We start from the raw sequence: 20,430 nt of genomic DNA on the forward strand, positions 1-20,430 counted from the left end.
CGTGTGAGGGGCGGGCGGAGGCGGGCGGGGCGGGGCCGGGCCGGGCCGGGCCGGGCGGAGGCGGCGGGCGGGGCGGGCGGAGGCGGCGGGCGGAGGCGGCGGGCGGGGCCGCGACAATCGGTGCGCGTTCGCCTTCCGCCTCAGAGCAGCGGGGCGGCCGCGGTCGGGCCTGTGCCGGGAGCGGCTGTGGCACCGCCGTCGCTGCTGTTCGGCTGCGTAACTCTTCCCCCGGCCCCTCCCTTCCCTTCCCCTCGGGCCCAGCCGCTGCGATGGGTTCCCGCGCGTCCACTCTGCTGCGGGACGAGGAGATTGAGGAGATCAAGAAGGAGACGGGCTGTGAGTGCGGGGGCCTGAGTGCGGCGGGGCGGGGCGGGAAGTGCTGCGGGATCGGCGGCCGGAGCGGGGCTGCTCGCAGTCCCTCGGGCCGGGGGGGCCCTGCCTTGCGCGGCCGCGGCGTTCGCGTCGGGGCAGTGCCCGGTGCCAGGCACCCACAGCCCCCGGGGCCGGACGTGTCTGGCAGGCCCGCGGAAACCTGGGAAGCGCCGCTGCCGGTAGCAGCAGCGAGATCCCAGTGGAAGGGAAGGGAAGGGAAGCAGTGCTCTTGGTGTGTGCAGTATTTTATTCGGTCAGAGGTAACTCCTTGGGTTTTGAAGAGTTGTCTGTCTCGATGTCTGGTGCTGGAGTTTCTCTCAGGTTTTAGCCCAGAGAAACTGTTGTTAGATAGTAATTTTTTCCCCCCAGGTGTTATTTGTTTCATGGGCTAGTGCTAAAGTTGCTGTAAGGGTATTCAGAGTGAATGTTGTGTGGCATTTAAACCATAAAGGAAGTAAAGTAACTTGTGAGAGACAGGTGTGGTTAACTAAAAAGAAGTGAAAATTTCTGTACTAGTCAGCAATTGGGAGAGCATTATTCAACCTGGACTCTAGTATTTAGATACTTTAGCCTACAGTATTTGATCGAGTTGTTCTCCATAAACATAAAATATCTTAGAGAAGGTGAAACTCCAGTGTTGTTAATTTGTGTGTTAGAATGGTTGCCTGAGAGTTCTAGCAAATAGTAAATGATAGTAAATGGAGGATGCCCTCCTAACTAGTTTGGGAGCAGAGGTCATGATGACATCATAGGTATCACTTTGCTGTTTGTTTCCCCAGGAAACTTCTCAAGTAAACATGCTGTGCCCAGCTAACGTTTTTCTTCTGCATATGTCTTCTTATCTGTTCTTGCTACTTGAATATGCTTTCCACAGTTTTCTTTCCAATATAAATGGTGTTATATATTCTTCTTAGATGTTAGTTTATTTGTGTCAGGAAAATGAGTGGCTACAGAAAAGAACAATATTAAGACATCACTGGTGCTAGTGTAGTGGCAGTCTGAGTGAGCTAACATAGTTTCCATGATCCTTTTTCCGTCTGTCATGAAAACCTTCTACAGGAAGGCTGTGATAAACAAGCCTAGGAATGTCAAAGTCTGCTTATCTAGCAGTAACGTACTGTGGCTTTTTTCTTTTAATCTTTAAAGATCATGGACTAAAGGTAGCCTCCTCTCACTTAGATGCTTCAAAAGCCAAACCCCAAATCTGGAATATTTTTCCAAAATGTTTTACATTTTTCCTCATGCTGCTACTTGATTTATTGTCTGTGGTGTTTTATTCCTAAAATTTTACTTACATGATTGTTAAATAAATACCATTAAGATGCCTATATCGGCAGCCAAAGCAGTAAAACCCCCTGACTCTAGTTAGCCTCTAAATTCTTTTCTTGTATGATCAGAGTGGGATCGAAGTTATGATCAGTGGGTTTTAGCTTTGTGACCTCAGTTTTGTTCATTTTCCCCATGTTTTTATCTAGTTAATTTTATAAGTAATACCATTTTGTTAATCAGCCATTGCTAATGTCTGACTCATGCTTGCTTGTAAGTCATCGCAGTGTGTCTCATTGATTTATCAATTATTTCCTTCTTGTCCCCAGTCTGTAACTGCTGTTTAGGAACATGATTTTTCTCTGCTTTTTATACTTCTCTAGCCAGATGCAAAATTCCACTAAGCTGTTAGCAGTGTTATACACTTCATGTAGGTGAAAACACTTATACAAGGTGGGAAAAAGCCCCACTGGTTATCTGGATCAAAGTTCACAGGCCAAATGCTAAGGTAGTGCTACTGAATAGACTGCTGTGTTCTGTTGGAAACTTGAGGCTGATGGTACTTTAGCTACTGAAGAGTTTGAGAAAGAGACTTCGTAGACGTGAAAAAATCTGGCAGCAGCATTACAAGTCTGTCTTGAACTGGTGGTCTGATAAAGTGCTCCCAAGTACTCTTTTTTGGCCTCTTTACTGTGAAACATGTTTTCTACAGTTCATCTGGGGTAGGTGTGAAGCACTGAGTAGAATACTTAACCAACTCTATTGAGTTCAACTGTGGGATTATATAACTTCTGCTCAATTTCATGTAGCACAAAACTGAATAGCTAATGATACTGACATGAGCAAGAAACTGTATGTTAATATTCCTTAGCAGAGCAGCTGAAGAACATGTGTTTTAGGAGACTTGAAGCATAGTCTTTCAAAAGCTATGCAATGACACTATCTCTTGAATGAAATTTGCTTGGATTAAAATTCTAGATTTTTTTGTTGTTGTAGTGAAGAGGACTTTGTAGCATAAGTTCAGAGACATCTGCAAAGGTAAGGCATCAGGTTCTCAGTAGCAGGTGCGAAGCCTGAAGTTGACAGACCTAAATCTCACATGATGTTGTATGGAAATTGTTTGCTTTGCATATAAATATTTTGAAATTTGAGCATGAAAACACCTTGAAGTCATCCTAATTGCTTTGATATTTCAGTAACAACTGTAAAAAAAAAAAATGGGAGGCCTAAGATGTTGCTTGTCCACATTCTGTGGCAAGCTTTTGGAAAGCCGTTCGAATGTAACAGTATTCAAACTATTTGGTTCACACCCTTTGTTTCCATGCTTTGAAGCACTGTACCTAAGGATTAATAATAAACTAATGTTCATACCTAAATTTAGGAGAAAAAAAAGTTTGCATGGTAGCAGATAATAGATTTTTCTGATGGATATTTATATGTTTTTCTAAGTATATAAATATATTTATATGAGTTTATGCTACTGTTGTAGAAAAGAGTGTCTAATTGCTAAAAACTTTACAATGATTTAACATAAGTAAAATAGAGGGAGCAACTCCTAATTTAGAGGTCTTGACCCTAAATTTTTGAAGTATCTTAGTGGGCTAGCAGTATAGATAAAACAGTGTTTCAGCTAGCTTTAAGCCTTAACCTTGGATTTTCAAGAAGCATAAATTCATAAAGTCATAAATTGTAGGTCTTAATTCTTCTATGGTATGCAGGAGAATCTTTATGTTTGCATGCAAATGCACTGAAAAATGTCCAGTGACACAGCTTTTGTGAGGGATGAGAGCCAAAAAGAAATTATGACACAACACCGTGGTAGACCTGAATCATCCTCCTTTCTCACAGAGCTATGATAATGCTTTTTGCTTAGTATGATGTTAATGAAAATACCACTTCTCCTGTCAACAGCTACGTACTATTTCTCACATACTAGCTGTTCCAAAAATGGAGATGCTGACATTAGTTTGGGAATGGTAGCTAAGCAGAATTCTCATCACCTTCTTTGTTTACAGGGAGGAGTGGGAGTATGGGGCTTCTAATAGGAGATCTAACTCCTGCCTTCTTTTTTTCACCATCAGTTGTTGTTATGGTATCTAAAACACTAAATCAGAAATGCAGAAGTTTGAAGTCTTTAGAGTACCCGTACTTGTTTTCTATGTGTGTGTTGCTTAACTTGAAAGGGAGCAAGCTGCTTAGTCTGATTGTAGAGAAGTTGCCTTAGGTGAATTGAGCAAATTGCCCAATCCTATGTAAAGAATGAAAGTTGCCGAGGAGACAAGAAAGTGGGGGGGGGGGGGGTCGGGGGGGGGGGGGTGAAAACCCAGTTGCTGGCAGGTCATGCTGAAGGAGGGAACCTAAACAAATAGCCTTGAGAAAGAAAGAGCAGACCTTAAAAAAGAAATTTGCCTCGTTTGTCACAGATCAAACAACTTCTGTGCAATTTCTTCCCAAATAGGTTTTAGTAAGTAAGAAAAGCATTGTGCATGTCCTGGTGATGGCTTTATAAAAAACTAAATCTGAAAAGGACATTAAGTCCTAGTTAACATTGTAGACAATCATACCTTTACTGAGTAATCATTAACATTCAGTTCAGTCTTACTTCATGTATTTATTAACTTCATCAGAAGAGACTGAAATGCCAAGATCTCCTGCAGGGCCTTGTTGTGGTTTAACCTCAGTTGACAACTAAGTACCACACAGATGCTTGCTCACTCCCTGTCAAGGTGGGAGAAGAGAAGCTGGGGGAGAGGGGAGGTAAAATCCATGGGTTGAGATAAGAACAGTTTAAGAGCTGAAATAAAGTAAAATATAATAATTATAAAAATGTTAATGATAACAATGATAATGCTAATTGTAATGAAAAGGGGATAGAAAGAGAAATGAAACCCAAGAAAGACAAGTGAAGCACAGTACAACTGTTCACCCTCTGTTGACCAATGCCCAGCCTGTCCCCAAGCAGCGATTGGCCCCTCCCGGCCAATTGCCTCCGTGTACACCGGACACGATGTGCTGTGGTACAGAAGATCTCTTTGGCCAGTTCGGGTCAGCTGTTCTGGCTGTACTCCCCCTCAGCTTTTTGTGCACCTCCTCATTGGCAGAGCCTGGGAAGCTGAGAAGCCCTTGGCTTAGGGTGAGCACTACTTAGCAACAGCCAAAACAACAGTGTGTTGTCATTGTTATTCTCATATGAAATCCAAAAACCACAGCACTGTACCAGTTCCTAAGAAGAAAACTAACTGTCCCAGCTGAAACCAGGATAAGTGTTCTTTCAGTGTTAAAGGAATTGCTATTCTGTATAGGTTCATCCCGCTCACATCACAGACTAAAGATCTAGTTGTCTAATATCTTGGGTTGTCTAGTATCTTGGTAATGTTGACACAGTTATGCTGAACTTAATACTGCCTTTGTAATTGGTGTTTCAAATTGCAGATTTTAAAAGTCTGCAGTAACTTTCTGCTTGCTTTGTATCCCAGCTCCTTCTCAAATTTCTTTAGAAACAGGCTTTTAAATTTTTAATTCAATGTCCTAGAAACCTGGAAATTAATTTCATGAGCAATTGGCTCCTGGGTTGGGCGCAAAGGGTTGCAGTGAATGGGGTAACATCAGGCTAGTGACCAGTTACTAATGGGGTTGTGCAGGGCTCCATTTCAGGGGCCAGTTCTCCTTAACATCTTTCTAAACAACTTGGACATAGGACTCTAAGGCATACTAAGTAAGTTTGCCAGTGGCACTAAATTGGAAGGAGCTGTTGACACTCTCGAAGGCAGAGAGATCTTAACACAACAGAGGGCTGGGCACCAAAGTATTGCTGGTCTAATGCAGGATCTAAACAATACTATTAAATTTAATAATAAATCTATCTTTGGCTCCAGGTTCTGAAACAAAGCCTTCTTCATCTCTGCTCTTTGGTCATCAGTGATAGGACCTGAGGGAAGAGCATAAAGCTGTGACGGGAGGTTTAGGTTGGATATTAGGACAAGGTTCTTCATCCAGAGGGTGGTTGGGCACTGGAACAGGCTCCCCAGGGAAGTGGTCACGGCACCAGCCTGACACAGTTCATGAAGTGTTTGGACAGTGCTTTCAGACACATGGTGTGGTTCTTGGGGATGGTGCTGTGCAGGGCTAGGAGTTGGACTCAGGTGATCATTCTGGGTCCCTTCCAACTCAGGTTATTCTCTTATTCTATGACCCCGACAATGTTTAGATTTCACCAGTCCTGTAAAGGAAGAAAACTAAAGTAAAAATTAAAGCCTCTCTGACCACTTTCCACATGCAGAGAAACTGAGTTCACTTTCCATCTTTAGGTGGAAAAAAGACAATGGGAATAGAGATAAGCAAAAGAGAGGCAAAGATACTATAGTAGGGGTCTTCAGTGTCATGAGTGATATAGAGGTCATCAGTGTAGGCTATGTCCAGATTATTTCTAGCCATAAAGGAATTAAAGGAAATAAAGTGGAACTGTGATTCAAATATTTTTTTCTTTTTAATTGACGGAGTCAGATAACAAAAAATTGTTAAAGATAAAAAATAGAAATGGGTAGAAGACGGAGTTAGACATATTTTTTGAAGAATGAGCTAATTTGTAGATTCTTGAATATTAAGCTGTGATTTATAGCTCACAAAGTCCCTAAATGCTTATTGTCATGTGCTTTCAATGTAACTGGTTCTGTGTGATCTCTTTTTTGAACAGCTTCTGGCAGCAGTGTAGCGCAGTGTAATGAGGTCTGCTCCTATGAGGAATCACTGACATGCTAATTTGTCATCTTCTTTCCTTTTTTCTTCAGTCTCCCACAGTCAAATCACCCGCTTGTACAGTCGATTCACCAGTCTGGACAAAGGAGAAAATGGCACTCTCAGGTGGGTAATTCAGCTGTACTTGCATTGGCACATCTGTATTGGTGGGTTGCTGTTGCAGGATGTCTGCATGTTTTTCTCATTGGTAAATCATTGACGCTGTTGTAACAAGTTCTTCTATACCTACTGTCTACATGGAAAGTTTAATTGTTGAACTGAGGTGCTCTAAGTACCAGCTGTCTTTACTGTAGTGTTGAAGTTTTGTAGCAGTTAATATGAGAAAGTTCAGATTTGGTATTCAAAGTCTTATAAAAATGTTCAGAATTGTGAAACAACACTTTCAGAGTGTTCTTTCTCACCTTTCTTTATATGTTGCTTCTAATATTTATTATGAGAATGGTTCTGCTGTGTCATGTTCCTCCTGGCTTTCATGAGAAAAAAGATCTATACTTACTTGTTTCTGATATGCAGTGTCTTTTAACAATACTTGGATCTGCAATCCATTTACTGTACTTAACTTTGCCCCTCTTGTTGAACACCCATATCTATTAGTATGCTCAAAAATAAAAAAAGAGCTGGAACCAAGTCACTGTGACTAAACAAACATTCTGTTCTTTAAAGTGGTAGTGTAGGATATTCTAAGATCTTTAGTGTTTGTTTCCTGTCTACAATTCAAAAACTACAGAAGTGATCTGGTTTCTTACAGCTTAGTCAATTAAATAAAGATGAGTCTTTATCTGCAAAATATTTTTCATTTTGACGGACCAAGTCTGGTGGAAAGAGTAGTCTCAACCAAAAGGTAAACTGTGGTGAGATCATGGCCTGTTAAAATATATCTCTGCCTCCTGTTGTTTTTCTGTAGCCTTTTCTACTCTCATGGATTTTGTTTCCCATTCACCATATAGCCACAGTGCACGGGAAAGCTGGAGAAGAATGCAGGAGAGAGTAGGAAGGGGAAAGGGACCTTGTTGTAGCACAATGTGATATCTGGCTCTTAGGAGTTAATTTCTTTCATAGCAGCTCTCTCCCAGTCAAATTCAGTGATTCAAGCATCACCTGAAGTTTTGTATGTGATCTTGTAAAATATGACTGTAGGATGCACTATAAACCCAGAAAAGCTATAGGCCTAACTGTAATGCTGGAGTCACCTCTTAAAAGATCAAAGTGGCAAGTTGTAAGATACATGGTCTTTGGCAGTACTTTTGGCTTACTGCAATTTCCTTTCCTGAAGGAAATGCGCAGTTCCTTCTGGTGCCACAAATTGCTGACTTCTCAGCATTTAAGTAATTGGATGTGAAATTGTATGGTAAACAACTACAGAGTGATTATTTTGGGTTAAAAATACTCTCCCTCCTCTTTTGGCTTGTGTAGGTTTTGAAGCTGATTGACTCTAGTGATTTGAACTGTGGCTGTACTGATTTCTAGACTTGCATAGCTGAAGGGATGACTAAATGGATTGTGCGTGTAAAAAATTGGCTTGGGATGGGATATGCAGGAACTTCCAAAAGCCCACTCTGACACTAAAGCCAATGTACTATATGAATTGTAGCACTGGCAATTCTGATGTAGAGATCAACTGATGACATTGTGGATAAGGTTAATATTCCTTATGTTTAAAATTATTTGGAAAAGAACATTAACAGCCTTTTCAAACTTTACGTGTGAGTTTAATATTCATTGATGAATAAAGGTGATGGCTATCAGATTAGTCTAGCACAATTTTAACACAGGACGTGTTCTTCCTCAACTCCTCCGTGTTCTCCAACACTGAATTCACTTACTGATTCCATAAGGCTTGTATAAACTGCAAAGTGCTTGTACTCAGTTTATGTAAGAGGAGTAATTGATTAAATATGTTATAAATGTCTGTTGCACAATGCTCAGTTTCACAGTATTATGCATCAGGAGGAGTTAGACTTCCATTGTTGATAATCATATGGTACTTAGGAAAGGAAGTGGAGGTTGTTTGGAAAATCCCAGCAACTGTGCTTATTATGATCCCTTAACTTGCACTCTTGGCCCCTGAGCATAGCCCACTCTCAAACATGTCTGACTTTAGTGGCATTCCATTTCTTAAACTTGTTCTGGTACCCACAAAATGTAGGAACTATTAAGTTTAAGTAATAGAAAACTGCTTCCTAAGACATAAAAGAATGAGGAGAGAGCAAGAACTACAGCTTGGAAGGTCATAGATGTTGGTTTCCAAGCTACAGCTCAAAGAGAACTTGCTGCTTTAAGACAAGTAAGAGGAAGTTTTGACTTGCTTACTACCACTGAACAGTTTAGAGGGTATGTCTTCTGTCTGTTTCCTGTGAGCAAGAATTACTGTTTCCGTAAGGATGACTTATACCTTGACTTATAAATCAAACATGACAAAATCACTCATGTGATCATGATTAGGAAAAGAAGTGTTAGGCAGTTCTTTATGGCATGAAATAAATCTTTAAATGTGTACCACCCTTCTGAAGAAGGGCAAAGTAAAGAGCGCTTTGTACAGAAGATCTGGTAGATGATGATTAATCCTGGTGGTTATGGAACTATAGAAGTTCCATTAAAAAAACCTATAAAATTAATCAAAAGCAGAAATCTTTCATAGCCACATGTTTCTATCCAGTGTACCTATGTGTAATTTCAAGGCACTTTGTTTTTAAAGAGTCACATAAAGGAAATATTAGAGATGGTTACTGATAAAGACAAAACTTGGTCTTCAAAATGTTTTTGGTTTTTGCTTCGTTTTTCCCTCTCACATATTTATTCTCTAAGTGACTACAGCCATTTTTACCTGTAAAGGTAAAAATACAAGGTTTACCTTCACCTTTCTTTAAAATTGTAGAAAATTTTTATATTTTTCCTTAGCTTCACTTTTGCTAAACAAAATTATTAAGTTCCCTCAGACTTCCACCATTTGAACAAAACCAGGAAAAGACAGGACAAAACTGTTCTTGGAAACTCTTTTGTCATCTTTGATTTCAATATTGCAATATGCTGTGTTGCCAAAATAAAAGATTGACACCCTTGGATGTCCATAGCTACATCTAAATGATGAAATCTGGAACATACTTGTTCTGTCTACATCCTAACTATAGCTCAGGAGGAAACCAGTGTGCATGTTTCCTTACTTACATGCTGATTTCCAATAGGAGGAAATAATACAGCATGAACAGGATAAGTATGTGATTGCTTAGTGAGTCTCCTTGTTGGGCTGGTACTGTACTGTACACCACACAAGAATACCTTTGTTCCAAAGTTTATCTACTAGTAAGTAGCTCTAGACAGACATGTATAGAGCTATAAAGGGAGATACTTATCTAAACTGCTATCTTTGTATGTAAGTTTTGTATGGAACCTCCCACTTAACAGTATTTTCTTGTGCACTGGGGAAAAGACAGGTTAAGCACTTGAGAAGTAGTTTTTACTATACAGTAATGGGTATAGCCTGGTAAGTGTGGAAGAAGGAAGGAAGGGCAAATGTTCTGAAAGCTGGTACATACAGAGAATAGACACACTGAGCTGTTTATGCAGGTCTCATGCTTATGAAAGCTGTTCACACGTGTCTGCTGGAGAACTTCAGAAAGCCTCTGATCCTGAGAGAAGGGTAACATGAGCCAGCCAGGCCATCTGTCAGTCTTTGTCATCTGACTGAACCATCTGGGTCTGGAAAGGTGTCAGGCTTGTTCTTATTAGTTCAAACTGATACTGCAAGATTGTAAAACATAAAAGCTAGCTCTCTGAATGTGGAATTCTTGACTTTTTCTCAAGAAAGTGCAAAGCATTTTTAGCTTTATCTAAAATAGAAAAGACAGGAAGGATATGGGTTTGGATAGGAAAAGACAGGATACAAGAATAGTCTATACTTCCATCTTCAACCACACTTTATGCATGCTGCCGTTTTTCTTTCCTTATTGCTCATCTAATTATCACCTTTTTGCGTACTTCTTGGCCTTATGTTTATGAACCAATTAGTGCTCTGTTAGTTAAGCTATTTCAGTTATAATTTGTGTAGAGCATGTGTAAGGATGGAGTTAGATGAGATGGCTGATGCAACCCCGAAAGAGGGGGATATTAGTATTCTTTCCCTGTAACTTCTCCAGGCTTCCAGCACTTCATTGTCAGCTGTGGTGCTCTTAGATTTTTTTGAAGTTTTGGGACTGCCTCAAGTTGCAAATTCAACAGAAGGATAATTGGAGAGGAGGAAGGTAGGGAGATTTTTATGGGGGATACATTAGACCGCCAAAAGGTTAGATGAAGGACAGAGCTGATGTTAGCAATGGAAGGGAGCAATGGAACCTCTTCAGTAGTCACCTCTTAAATATTTTTGATCAATTTGTATGATACACCTTGCTACTTTTAATTATTTCCCTTCTTCAAGTAATTTCTTGTTACCTATATCCTCTGGGCATCTTTCCTCTACCACTTCTGATGTGCATGTATGTGGGTTTTTTTTCCTTTCCATAATTTTACTTTCCCTCAGCTCTAGACACCCGTCCTCATCCCTGCTGAGGGAACAGTGCTTTGCTACCATGTAGAAGTAACAGAAGAATGAACAACCAGAAATGGAAGGGAAGAAAGGGTCTTGCAGGCTTCTTGCAGCCTTTGGGATAAGGCAGAACCACCTTTACAGTAGGGGTCTGCTCTGTGCCTTGGAGGGAGTAGTTATGCTTAGGAATACTTGCCTTGCTTAGAATCTACAAATTCTTTGCTGTAAAGTACATATAATTATGAATACACTGGCATATGTATTAAATGGTTGGCCTGCATAATGTTCACATGCAGTTAAAGATTGCTTTGTATGTTGCATTTAAGCAAAGATTTCATAAGAGCCGGGTTCATGGAAAGATACGTTAGAAGAGCCTTGTTGCCCATGAACACAGAAGAAGTAGAGGGTATTAAGTTTTGTGTAAGCTCCCGCATCAGCCAGTGAAGTTGGTCCCTAATGAATGCAGGAAAGCTTAGCTTTATAAAGTGGAGAATAATTTACCTCACACATTCATTTGCTTTTATGGCTATTGCAGCTATTTCAGTTATAACACTCAGTAATGTGCTCTTAATAAGCAAAAGTGTTCTACTGCAATCCTAATAATGACAGGACAAATAGATTTGAAACCTGGGGAGTTTTTTGTGGTTAATTGTTAATCTCCTGTTAGAAAACGGAATCACTGGAGGCTGAAGTGCCAAGTGTATACTGAGGCTGAATAGTAAAAAGTCACGATATGCAAGTAAAAAATTTTGAAGCATTAGGATTTTGCTCTACATGGAAGAGAGGGTAGCTGCTGCTTTAGGGTTATAAAGTTAGCATTGATACTGAAGTTCTATTGTTAAAATGTTGTTATTAGGACATAGGCTTTCCACATCATTGCATCTCCTGCTTAAATCACTAATGCATACTTTGACCTTCAGCTGTAGCTTAAAATGCAGCTGTCCTGAAGGGTCTGGTAACAAGTTATTTGTGCTAAACAGATGTTAACTTTGCCTATTAAAAAAAACAGACCTGGTCAGAGCAGAATTTTGCTGGGATAACTTAAAAATATGGTCAGGTCTCTCTGTTAGAGGGTCAAACAGTTTAACCACGTTGTAACAGATGCACTGTAATTGGGAGTCTTAACAGTGCTGTGGTGGTGACTGGGTGCAAGAAGTGCTTTAGAATACATTTAAAACTAGAACGTCTTGCTTCTCTGCCTTTCCTGAGTGAGACTGGTGATAAGGTCAGCCAATTTCTTTTTTACCCTGTCTTTAATATCACAGCATTATAAAGGGCTTGTATATTTAAATAATCTCAAAATTTGTATGTATTTACTTTATTAAGCCACTTTTTTGCTTTAGTAATGTAATGAATCAGACCTTGTTGCCAGTTTAGTTCGTGAGCATAGTTTTGAACAGTAGCAAACATTTAGTAACCAAGTTTGAGACTTTGACCCCAACTTCAAAACCAGCAGGACTGCATTTGACTTGAAGGGAACTGCCAGTATTTCTGGAGATTGGGCAGGAAATGTCAAGTTATGCATCCAGACAGGATAGGGTGGGGGTTTTTTACAGCTTAACCGCTTCACTGTATGCAATTTAAAATCTAAATTATTATGAAGTACATCTTGTACGAACTGATAAGTTGCTGTGTTCTGTTGTAGGGAAAAGCAAGCCAACCAAACCTGCTCACTAAGACACATTTGGTGTGTCTGCCTTGGTCACACCAAGATTATCCACTTTCCTGTCACTGACAGTCTGTTAGGTTGAAAGAAAAGAGAAAATATTAGTGCAATTCTAATAGGAGAATGAAGCCTGTGTTCATGTCCTTCTGTTCTAAAATGTGTATACTGTGCAATTCATGATGTCTTTCAGATCAGAAGAAGTGTAAGCATAGCTGTGTTTATATTGTGTTGTGTACATATAATCATGAGCAGAAAAGAGAATGGCTGGCAAGAGAACTGAGTATTTGCCTGTACTGGTGAAGTTATATCTGGTGTATAGGTGCCTGTAAAAGCGTAGATTTACCACTTCAAAATAGGAGTACTGCTTGGTTGAAACTAAAATAATCTGAAATTTGGCATTTATTATAAGATACAGATTTGTTGCATAAACAAACAAAAGAAAAATCTATTAGAACATTCTAATGACCTATAGTAGGCTTGGAGAAGTATGGTATTCTTCCAGAATCTGAAATGAGGCAGTCTGGAAAAGTCATGACAACTTATATGATTAAGGACCAAAATAATGATTAAAATAACCCAATCAATATTTTCATCTTGGAGCCATAATTTCTTTCAAAGCAACTTCAGAAGCTTTCCTTTCCTTACATTGCAAACTAGTTGGCATCATTACAGTAAGGTTTCTAGCACAAATGATGTTAGTGTCTGAGAAGTGTTGTTAACATGATAAATGAGCACTTCTAGTTTGTAATGGAATACAGGTTTGGCATTGTCTTTTGCTTTATTTTGTGCCATTCATCATAAAGAAAAAAATATTTTAGAAGTTACGTTTTCAAAATCACCAAGTGTCTTGCTGCAGAAATAGAATTCCATGGATGTTTTACTGTGAATTCTTTTTAAGCAGCTTCTTCTCTGACTTCAACTTTATGCTGACTCCTTGTGTTCTTGCTTTACTTAGCCGTGAAGATTTCCAGCGGATTCCAGAGCTTGCCATCAATCCACTCGGAGACAGAATTATCAATGCCTTCTTTCCAGAAGGGTGAGTTTTAACAAACTGAATTTGTGAGCAGGCACAAAATTTGTAGTTCATCAGAAGTTTTCATAGGAGTGAAATGCTGATAATTACGGGACAGAATTTGAATTTGCTAATAACCTAACACCTCAAATTTGCCATGCAATGTGTGTGGGTACATTGTTTCCTCAGCATATTTTAATTCTCTAAAGAGAAATTTTTTACCACACTTTTTTGTGCTTTATCTATTGACAAACTCAGGCTTCTGACACAGTTTTCCACTCTTCTTCCTAAACTACTGACCACTTTTGAGGAAATTCCAGGCCATGTATGGACTTTAGTTCTTAAAGCAAACTTGTGTCAATGCTATTCTGTGTAAAGCAGCATTACAATTAACTAATTTGGTCTTATTGTGTCTGATATGGTACGTGTACCATTGTTATTAGATTGGCTTTTTTGGTTGGTTGATTTTAGGTTTTTATTACATTTAAGACATAGACTAAGACACTTCTAACACAAATCCAAAGAGATGATCAAATTTGCAGTATTGTCTCTCTTCATTGTACCTCTCTGGATTGTTCTATGGAATCTGCTTCTCCTCTTGAACACAGTTGTCATTACTGATTGATGGAGATCGGATTGTCTAATTAAGTCATAATATCAGCTAAAACCAGGCAGGGTTTACTGAATAGAAAGTAGGCATCCTGCGAAGTATTTACATGGCTGGTTCCCACAGAAACTAGAAAAGAGAACTCTGTTGTCAGAGAGTGGTGAGCAATGAGAGCCCCACAGGCAGGAGCCAAGGGTGACAGCCAAGGTGGACAGGGTGATGTACTTGGTGAAGAAGGGCACGCACCTGAACTCTAAGAGCAGAGGAGGTCCAGTGACTGTTGTCAAGTCAACCAACAGTCCAGTGCTTGACAGTGGTGAAACTAGTATCAAGTCAATCCAGGGAATTAGGGTCCAGATCAGCAAGGTACATTGCTACATTCCGGCATAGCAGCAGCATAGCTCAGGCAGTGGCTAAGAGTAAGGGCTTCAGCTTAAACAGATTTTGCAGGTAAGGGAAGGGGAGTCCTCAGTAAGACTTCTCAGAGCTTCTTTTTTTTTATACATCATACTTCATAACAGCACAATCCCAGCTTGCAACAGCATAGGCAGCCAAACCCTGGGGAGGTGGGAATGGAAGAGTTCCCATGGTCTTGATGCTTCAGATACTAATAGTCTTTACTGAAATGAAGAGCCTGTATAAGGTATGCTAAAAACTGACCCGCTGAAATGCTTACGCAGAGAGGACCAGGTGAATTTCCGTGGATTCATGAGGACGCTAGCCCACTTCCGACCCATAGAAGATAATGAAAAGAGCAAAGACCAGAATGGACCAGAACCACTGAACAGCAGAAGTAACAAGCTCCACTGTAAGAAATGGGAACCTTCCTATAGAATCAATTATTTTTCCTTCTTCTTTTTGGTTGTGTTGGTTTTTTTTTTTCCCCTTAGGAAGGGAGGAAAGGGACTTGGGATCTTTTGCATTTCCTGTGGAATGATACCTTCTAATGCCTGACTTTTTTTTAAAATTTACTTGGAAGCTTATCTGTTCAGAATGTCAGCAATTGAGCCATTGGTATATTAGAATTTGGTGGAATTGGTTGACTCTTGAGTAATGTATATATGCTTTGCAAAATGTCTCAGAAGTGTTTCAAAATGGTTTGTATTCAAAATTATTTCACATTTACAAGCCACATCCCATACATGAATGAGCTTTTCTTCTTATTTCTCCAGTTCTTCCATATAATATAGTGGCTTTTTCCCCACCTTCGGCTGAGTACTTTCTTAAGTATTTGGATGTCTGCCTACAGTATATGAGCAGAATGCTCTTTCTTGCTAATCAAAGTTGGCAACAGTCCTCAGAGCACTTAAAATTTCTGTCATATCTCATCCAGAATATAGTCAAATAGAATGATTGGTAATGTAAAAATGGTTGGCTCTGAAATTAAAGGACTGAATGTATCTTAGTGATAATTTTTCTTCCATGACTTGGGGTTTTGAGGAAATATCAAGCAGAGTGCTTGTGAACATAAAATTTTTCCATTATTGGCAATAATGCTGTTCCTGTGTCTGGTAATAACACTTTATGGAACTGGGCGTGAGTTTTATGGTGACCTAAATTCTAAGCTAATTCTCATAAAATAATTTACAAGTACTTAATTTTGTTGGTTTTCTTTTAGATAAATCTATTGTTATGAAGAAAAATAATGGCACTTGAATTCAACTGCTCTTTCTTTCTTCCCTGTAGTTGCTTTTCGATTATACGATCTAGATAAAGATGACAAGATTTCCAGGGATGAGCTTCTCCAGGTAAGTAGCACAGGGTTGCTTTGAATGACTCAATCATGATGTTCTCTGTGACTTCATACCCACTTAGATGAGGGGAGTTGCAAGAGTTTCCTCAAAAGAACTGCTGGAGTAATGTGGTGGCTTTGCTTACCTCTGCCTTAAAGCTTTATATATGGTATGGGACTTTATTCTTATTTGGTAGGCTAGGCAGATCCTGTTGGAAGTGACACCTAAATATTCAACAAATACACTAAGCACCTTAAGAACTACCTTCTGTAACTTTCAAAGGTGCTTCTAAAAGGATTTCAAAAGGACAGTCACTGAGGTGGATTAGGTTGTTTGCCTGATCCTCTGTGCATCCTCTCAATAGAATAAAACTTTTTGAAATTGCAGCAAAGGTAATCAAAGTTCATCAGTGCTGCATATGTATGAAACTGGGCTTGTGCTAGGAGTAATTACATGCTACTAATCCTGGGAAGTACACATGGCAATTTGTGGTTCCTGATGTAAGAAAAAGGTTTGCTTTTGACTGGAACTGCCCTCTTCTATCTGCTCAGAAAATGCTTTACTGACTGTGGAGGGTAACAGCAGTTGTCACTGGACTGTGATTCCTGTAGGTAAACATCTCAAGCAGCAGATATTCAATCAAATGCTGGTATGTTTTCTGGGGAAAAAAAGTAGAAGCATTGGACAGAATGACTCGTTCCTAGTTCCAAAAGATTTCTCTTGCTTCTGCCTCTTCCTGCTGCCTAGTGAAAAAGCAGGATTCTTTGTCAATGGTGGCTGCAAAAGATACCTGTATTTCCTGAAAGACTTAATGTACAATGAACAACAGAAATCTGTCTAGAAATTACTTCAATGAAAATCTTGTGCGGGGTTATTTTGACAGTACACACGAGAAGAAAGCACTAAGAATACTTCTGTTCCTATGTCAGTGATGGTTATGTTGTATGCTGCAGGTATTACGGATGATGGTTGGTGTAAATATTTCTGATGAACAGCTGGGCAGCATTGCTGACAGGACAATCCAGGAAGCTGATCAAGATGGAGATAGTGCCATCTCCTTTGCAGAATTTGTAAAGGTTTGTAAACTATGACTAAATGAAACTGCTCAGTAATGAGCAAGTCATTCAAACAAATGCAAATGAGAACAGAGAGGAAGTCATTGAAATACTTGTGCCTGCATTTGGGCAAAGCCTTCTGCTAGCTTTTTCTTCCCTTTATTAGTCACATTTTGTATTTTTTTTAATACTGTCAGGGTGCTAATAATTAGTCCACATGTTTCTTTATACTCTTATATAAAGCTACAGCCCTGAATATACTGAAGAATTTTCACTTTTTGTTTTGCAACTGCTTCTTTCTACACAAGTAGCCTGACTAGCACAGTTAGAACAGATTAATTCTTCTGCTGTAATAGCACTGATCAGTTTTCATTTGCAGATTTCATCTGTTAGCAACACAGCTACAATACTGAAGTTCCTAGCTCTGGTACTTTGAATTACATTTTTCATAGTCAGAAATAGGTAACAGGAGGGAGCCCTTAGATAATCAGTGGAGAAAGTTGTCCTGTAGCAGAACAATTTCAACTACCTAATGGGATGCTATTGACAAGAGGAACTAGACTTATCTTGGAGATAACAAAAAGAACAGAAACAAGTTGCAGCATGGGGAACTGTGTTTTGCTTTAATGAAAACTTTTTACTAAGAGGATGGTCATAGCTTCTGAAAGATGTAGAAATTCCTCCCTTGTAGATACTTAAAGTTTAACCAGGACAAGGCCCTGAGCAACCTGATTTAGCAGGTCCTGCTTTAAGTAGGAATTGAGGGGTTGGACTAGAAGACTTCCAGAGGTCTCTTCAAAGGTAAATTACTACCATCTTGGAGCACTGAAGTCTACTGCCTGAAACAGCCTGGAGCAGAGTAATGTCTTCATGCTTCAGTGTTAATAGCAATTTAGTGAATGAACTTGCCACCCCAGTCTTACAGTGATCTGCATTAGTGGTGCTCTGATCTCGATTTTTGCTCTTCAGTGATTGGTCATGTCCTGTTCTCTACTCCGTTCTCCCTTGTGTTTCCTGGCCAGGCATTACCACACAATCTAGTTTTGGAAGTCCAGGCCTTTCTGTGCTGTTGGCAGACTGAAACTGCATTAGTTACATTTTGACTGACAGCCTTGAGGCTTTGATGGCTGAAGTTCCTTCCCGTAGAAGGACCTTAGCTGACATTGAGAAACAGCAGTCTCTATCTGGATGAAGGACTGGCATGCTGAATTGAAGACATCCCATGTTCCTGCCCATTTCCTCAATATTAGAATAAGAAACCTTGTAGGAGAGATGTCCAGTAACTTAAGTAACTGTTTCTCAATTTTATTGCAGGTTTTGGAGAAGGTGGATGTAGAGCAGAAAATGAGCATTCGATTTCTTCACTGATGGATGGAGAACCTATTCCTTTCTACTCCAACTATGTAATGAATAGAACTTCATTTTCTCCTTAGCACCATACCCCAGAGCATTGCCACTGGTGCATATACATCTCCAACCCCTCCCTGATTTGTTCTACCAATGTGAACATTCCCTGTGCAACAGGAAGAAAGGGAAATGGCTGCCATGCAACTTGGAAAAGGAGCTTTTTTTAATGTTGTTCATCCTGGGTTTTTTGCCCTTTCTCTTGTCTCCTTCTGCACTACGGTTTCAGTAAAATGTCTCTCCTTATACACTACTGTTTAATCTACAAACTGATTCTTCTGAGCTCTGAATCTGAGAATGGAAAAACGGGAACATGCCACAGAAGTGCCCTCTGAGACATTTCGGAGACAAGTATCTACTCAAATACTAGGTGCATTGCTAATGATTCACTTTTGCCACATTACAGCTGCCTTTTTTAAAATTTTTTTTTGCCCCTTTCCTATTTGGCTCTTTATATGCAGATTTGTTTCTTCGCTGCTTCTAAATCTGCCTTTTACTGGAGAACTTCTCAATTACTACGGCTTCATTGTACAACTAGCACAAATGCATGATGATAGCTTTGAGTACTTTAAATTAATGTGAATAGATTTTGTTCTTTGTGGAACGGATTCACAGGGACAATAGTAGAATCTATGGTGGGGACAGGCTGTGGTGTTCTTAAAAGGAATAGGAATTCTGCACTAAGTCACTTGAACTGTTCAAGTAGCAGAGGCAGAAACTTGTTTCTTCCTTTGCGTAGCTTGCAGGCTTGACAGCCAGTGGACCATGAAGTGTCCTCTCCAGATTGTTTTCATCTAGGATCCCTCCCCTAATCAGGGTGGTTTTGCTTCTGAAAGTGTAAATTTGTTTACCAGTATACAAAATGCAAGAAAACCAGTCATGCCAAAATCTTAGTTCTGTAACTGCCCCCTGGTAATAGTGTAATGAAACATGAAATCATGAAACTGATTTAATGGGGTTTTTTTCCCCAATTATAGTGGCCTGCATAATGAGTAATTATTTATATTTTCCATTATGAAAGTCCCAGTCTGTTGTATTTGTGTTGAGGGTGGTAGCTGTATCTAAGAAAGCTCTGGCATAAGAATACAATTTGGGAAAGTTCATATTATCCCAGATATTTCACAATGTATTTCTATACAAATCTCTTTGCAAGTGTATGATGATTAATACTATTACTATAATGCTGATAAATTCAAGACATCAGAGTCCTTGAAGGTTCAATAGTAACAATTTACTGTGGCTAGATTGACAAATGATCTCGTGTAGTTCAGCTGGGGCAATCCACAATATGGGAGATCCTTCCAATAAAACCAAAAAACCCTGGGAGCTTCTTTATTGAAGAATCGGTGTTGTAACTGCTTCTCTGTCATGTGTTAACGTTTCTATAAATACTTACCAGTCTCAAAACTACTCTCAAATGCGCGTTTCCTTTTTTCTCAGTTCCTTTAATCATCACTTTTGTTGAAGGATAACATGAAAGTCTCTGAAGGATTTTTGATTTGTTTTAAATTAAGGAATTCAAAAGTAAAATGTTGCACTTCATAGTTTTTCAGAGTGCAGCACAGTTCCAGAAAGAAATGTAAATTGAAAGCGTCTACTCTGTATGAGAAAGAAACATTATACATTTATAACCACCTCATGTGAAATAAGAATGTAACAGTGCTAATGGACTGAAAGTGCTTGTAAGCTTTGTGATTTGCTTAGAAGTAGGTGTTGTTCTCTTCTGGCTCTATAGTTGTATACTACAGTTGTGCCTTATTGTCCCAGTGAGACTGGATATTGTATTTATCAATCCATAAATAAACCTTCCACTGTATAAACAAAAACCAAAACCAAACCAATCCCCAGCTATTCCTGTATGGCAGCCAACTATCCTTTAATTACTGGAAAAGCTAAATACCAGTAAGAATGGTGCTAGCAGGCCTTACAGATCAGTTTCTTATAACTGAACTTGTTTTCAGTCTTGATAATCCTTTATTCTGCTGGCAGAAACCAGTGCAAACATGAGCTCCAGAAGAGAGACATGCAGGGCTGGTTTGTG

The 20,430-nt window shown here is 39.5% G+C and overlaps 1 protein-coding gene across 1 annotated transcript; it reads left to right on the top strand.

The window, feature by feature from the left end:
- The first annotated feature begins 107 nt into the window (after positions 1-107).
- CHP1 (calcineurin like EF-hand protein 1) lies at positions 108-19,799 on the top strand. The gene is made up of 7 exons (XM_069017368.1): positions 108-336; positions 6,426-6,498; positions 13,534-13,614; positions 14,878-15,005; positions 15,884-15,945; positions 16,884-17,006; positions 18,300-19,799. The coding sequence occupies exons 1-7, from the start codon at positions 270-272 to the stop codon at positions 18,351-18,353; spliced, it is 588 nt and encodes a 195-aa protein (XP_068873469.1). The 5' UTR covers positions 108-269; the 3' UTR covers positions 18,354-19,799.
- Positions 19,800-20,430: the final 631 nt, after the last annotated feature.

This window comes from Aphelocoma coerulescens, chromosome 5 (genome assembly GCF_041296385.1).
Source record: "Aphelocoma coerulescens isolate FSJ_1873_10779 chromosome 5, UR_Acoe_1.0, whole genome shotgun sequence".
NCBI classification, from domain to species: Eukaryota; Metazoa; Chordata; class Aves; order Passeriformes; family Corvidae; genus Aphelocoma; species Aphelocoma coerulescens.

Bases quoted from the DNA above. Each gene is read 5' to 3' on its own strand.
- CHP1 (XM_069017368.1), top strand. From the start codon at position 270: ATGGGTTCCCGCGCGTCCACTCTGCTGCGGGACGAGGAGATTGAGGAG. The intron at 13,615-14,877 runs GTGAGTTTTAAC...ATGCTTACGCAG, and splicing joins AATGCCTTCTTTCCAGAAGG to AGAGGACCAGGTGAATTTCC. The intron at 17,007-18,299 runs GTTTGTAAACTA...ATTTTATTGCAG, and splicing joins CCTTTGCAGAATTTGTAAAG to GTTTTGGAGAAGGTGGATGT.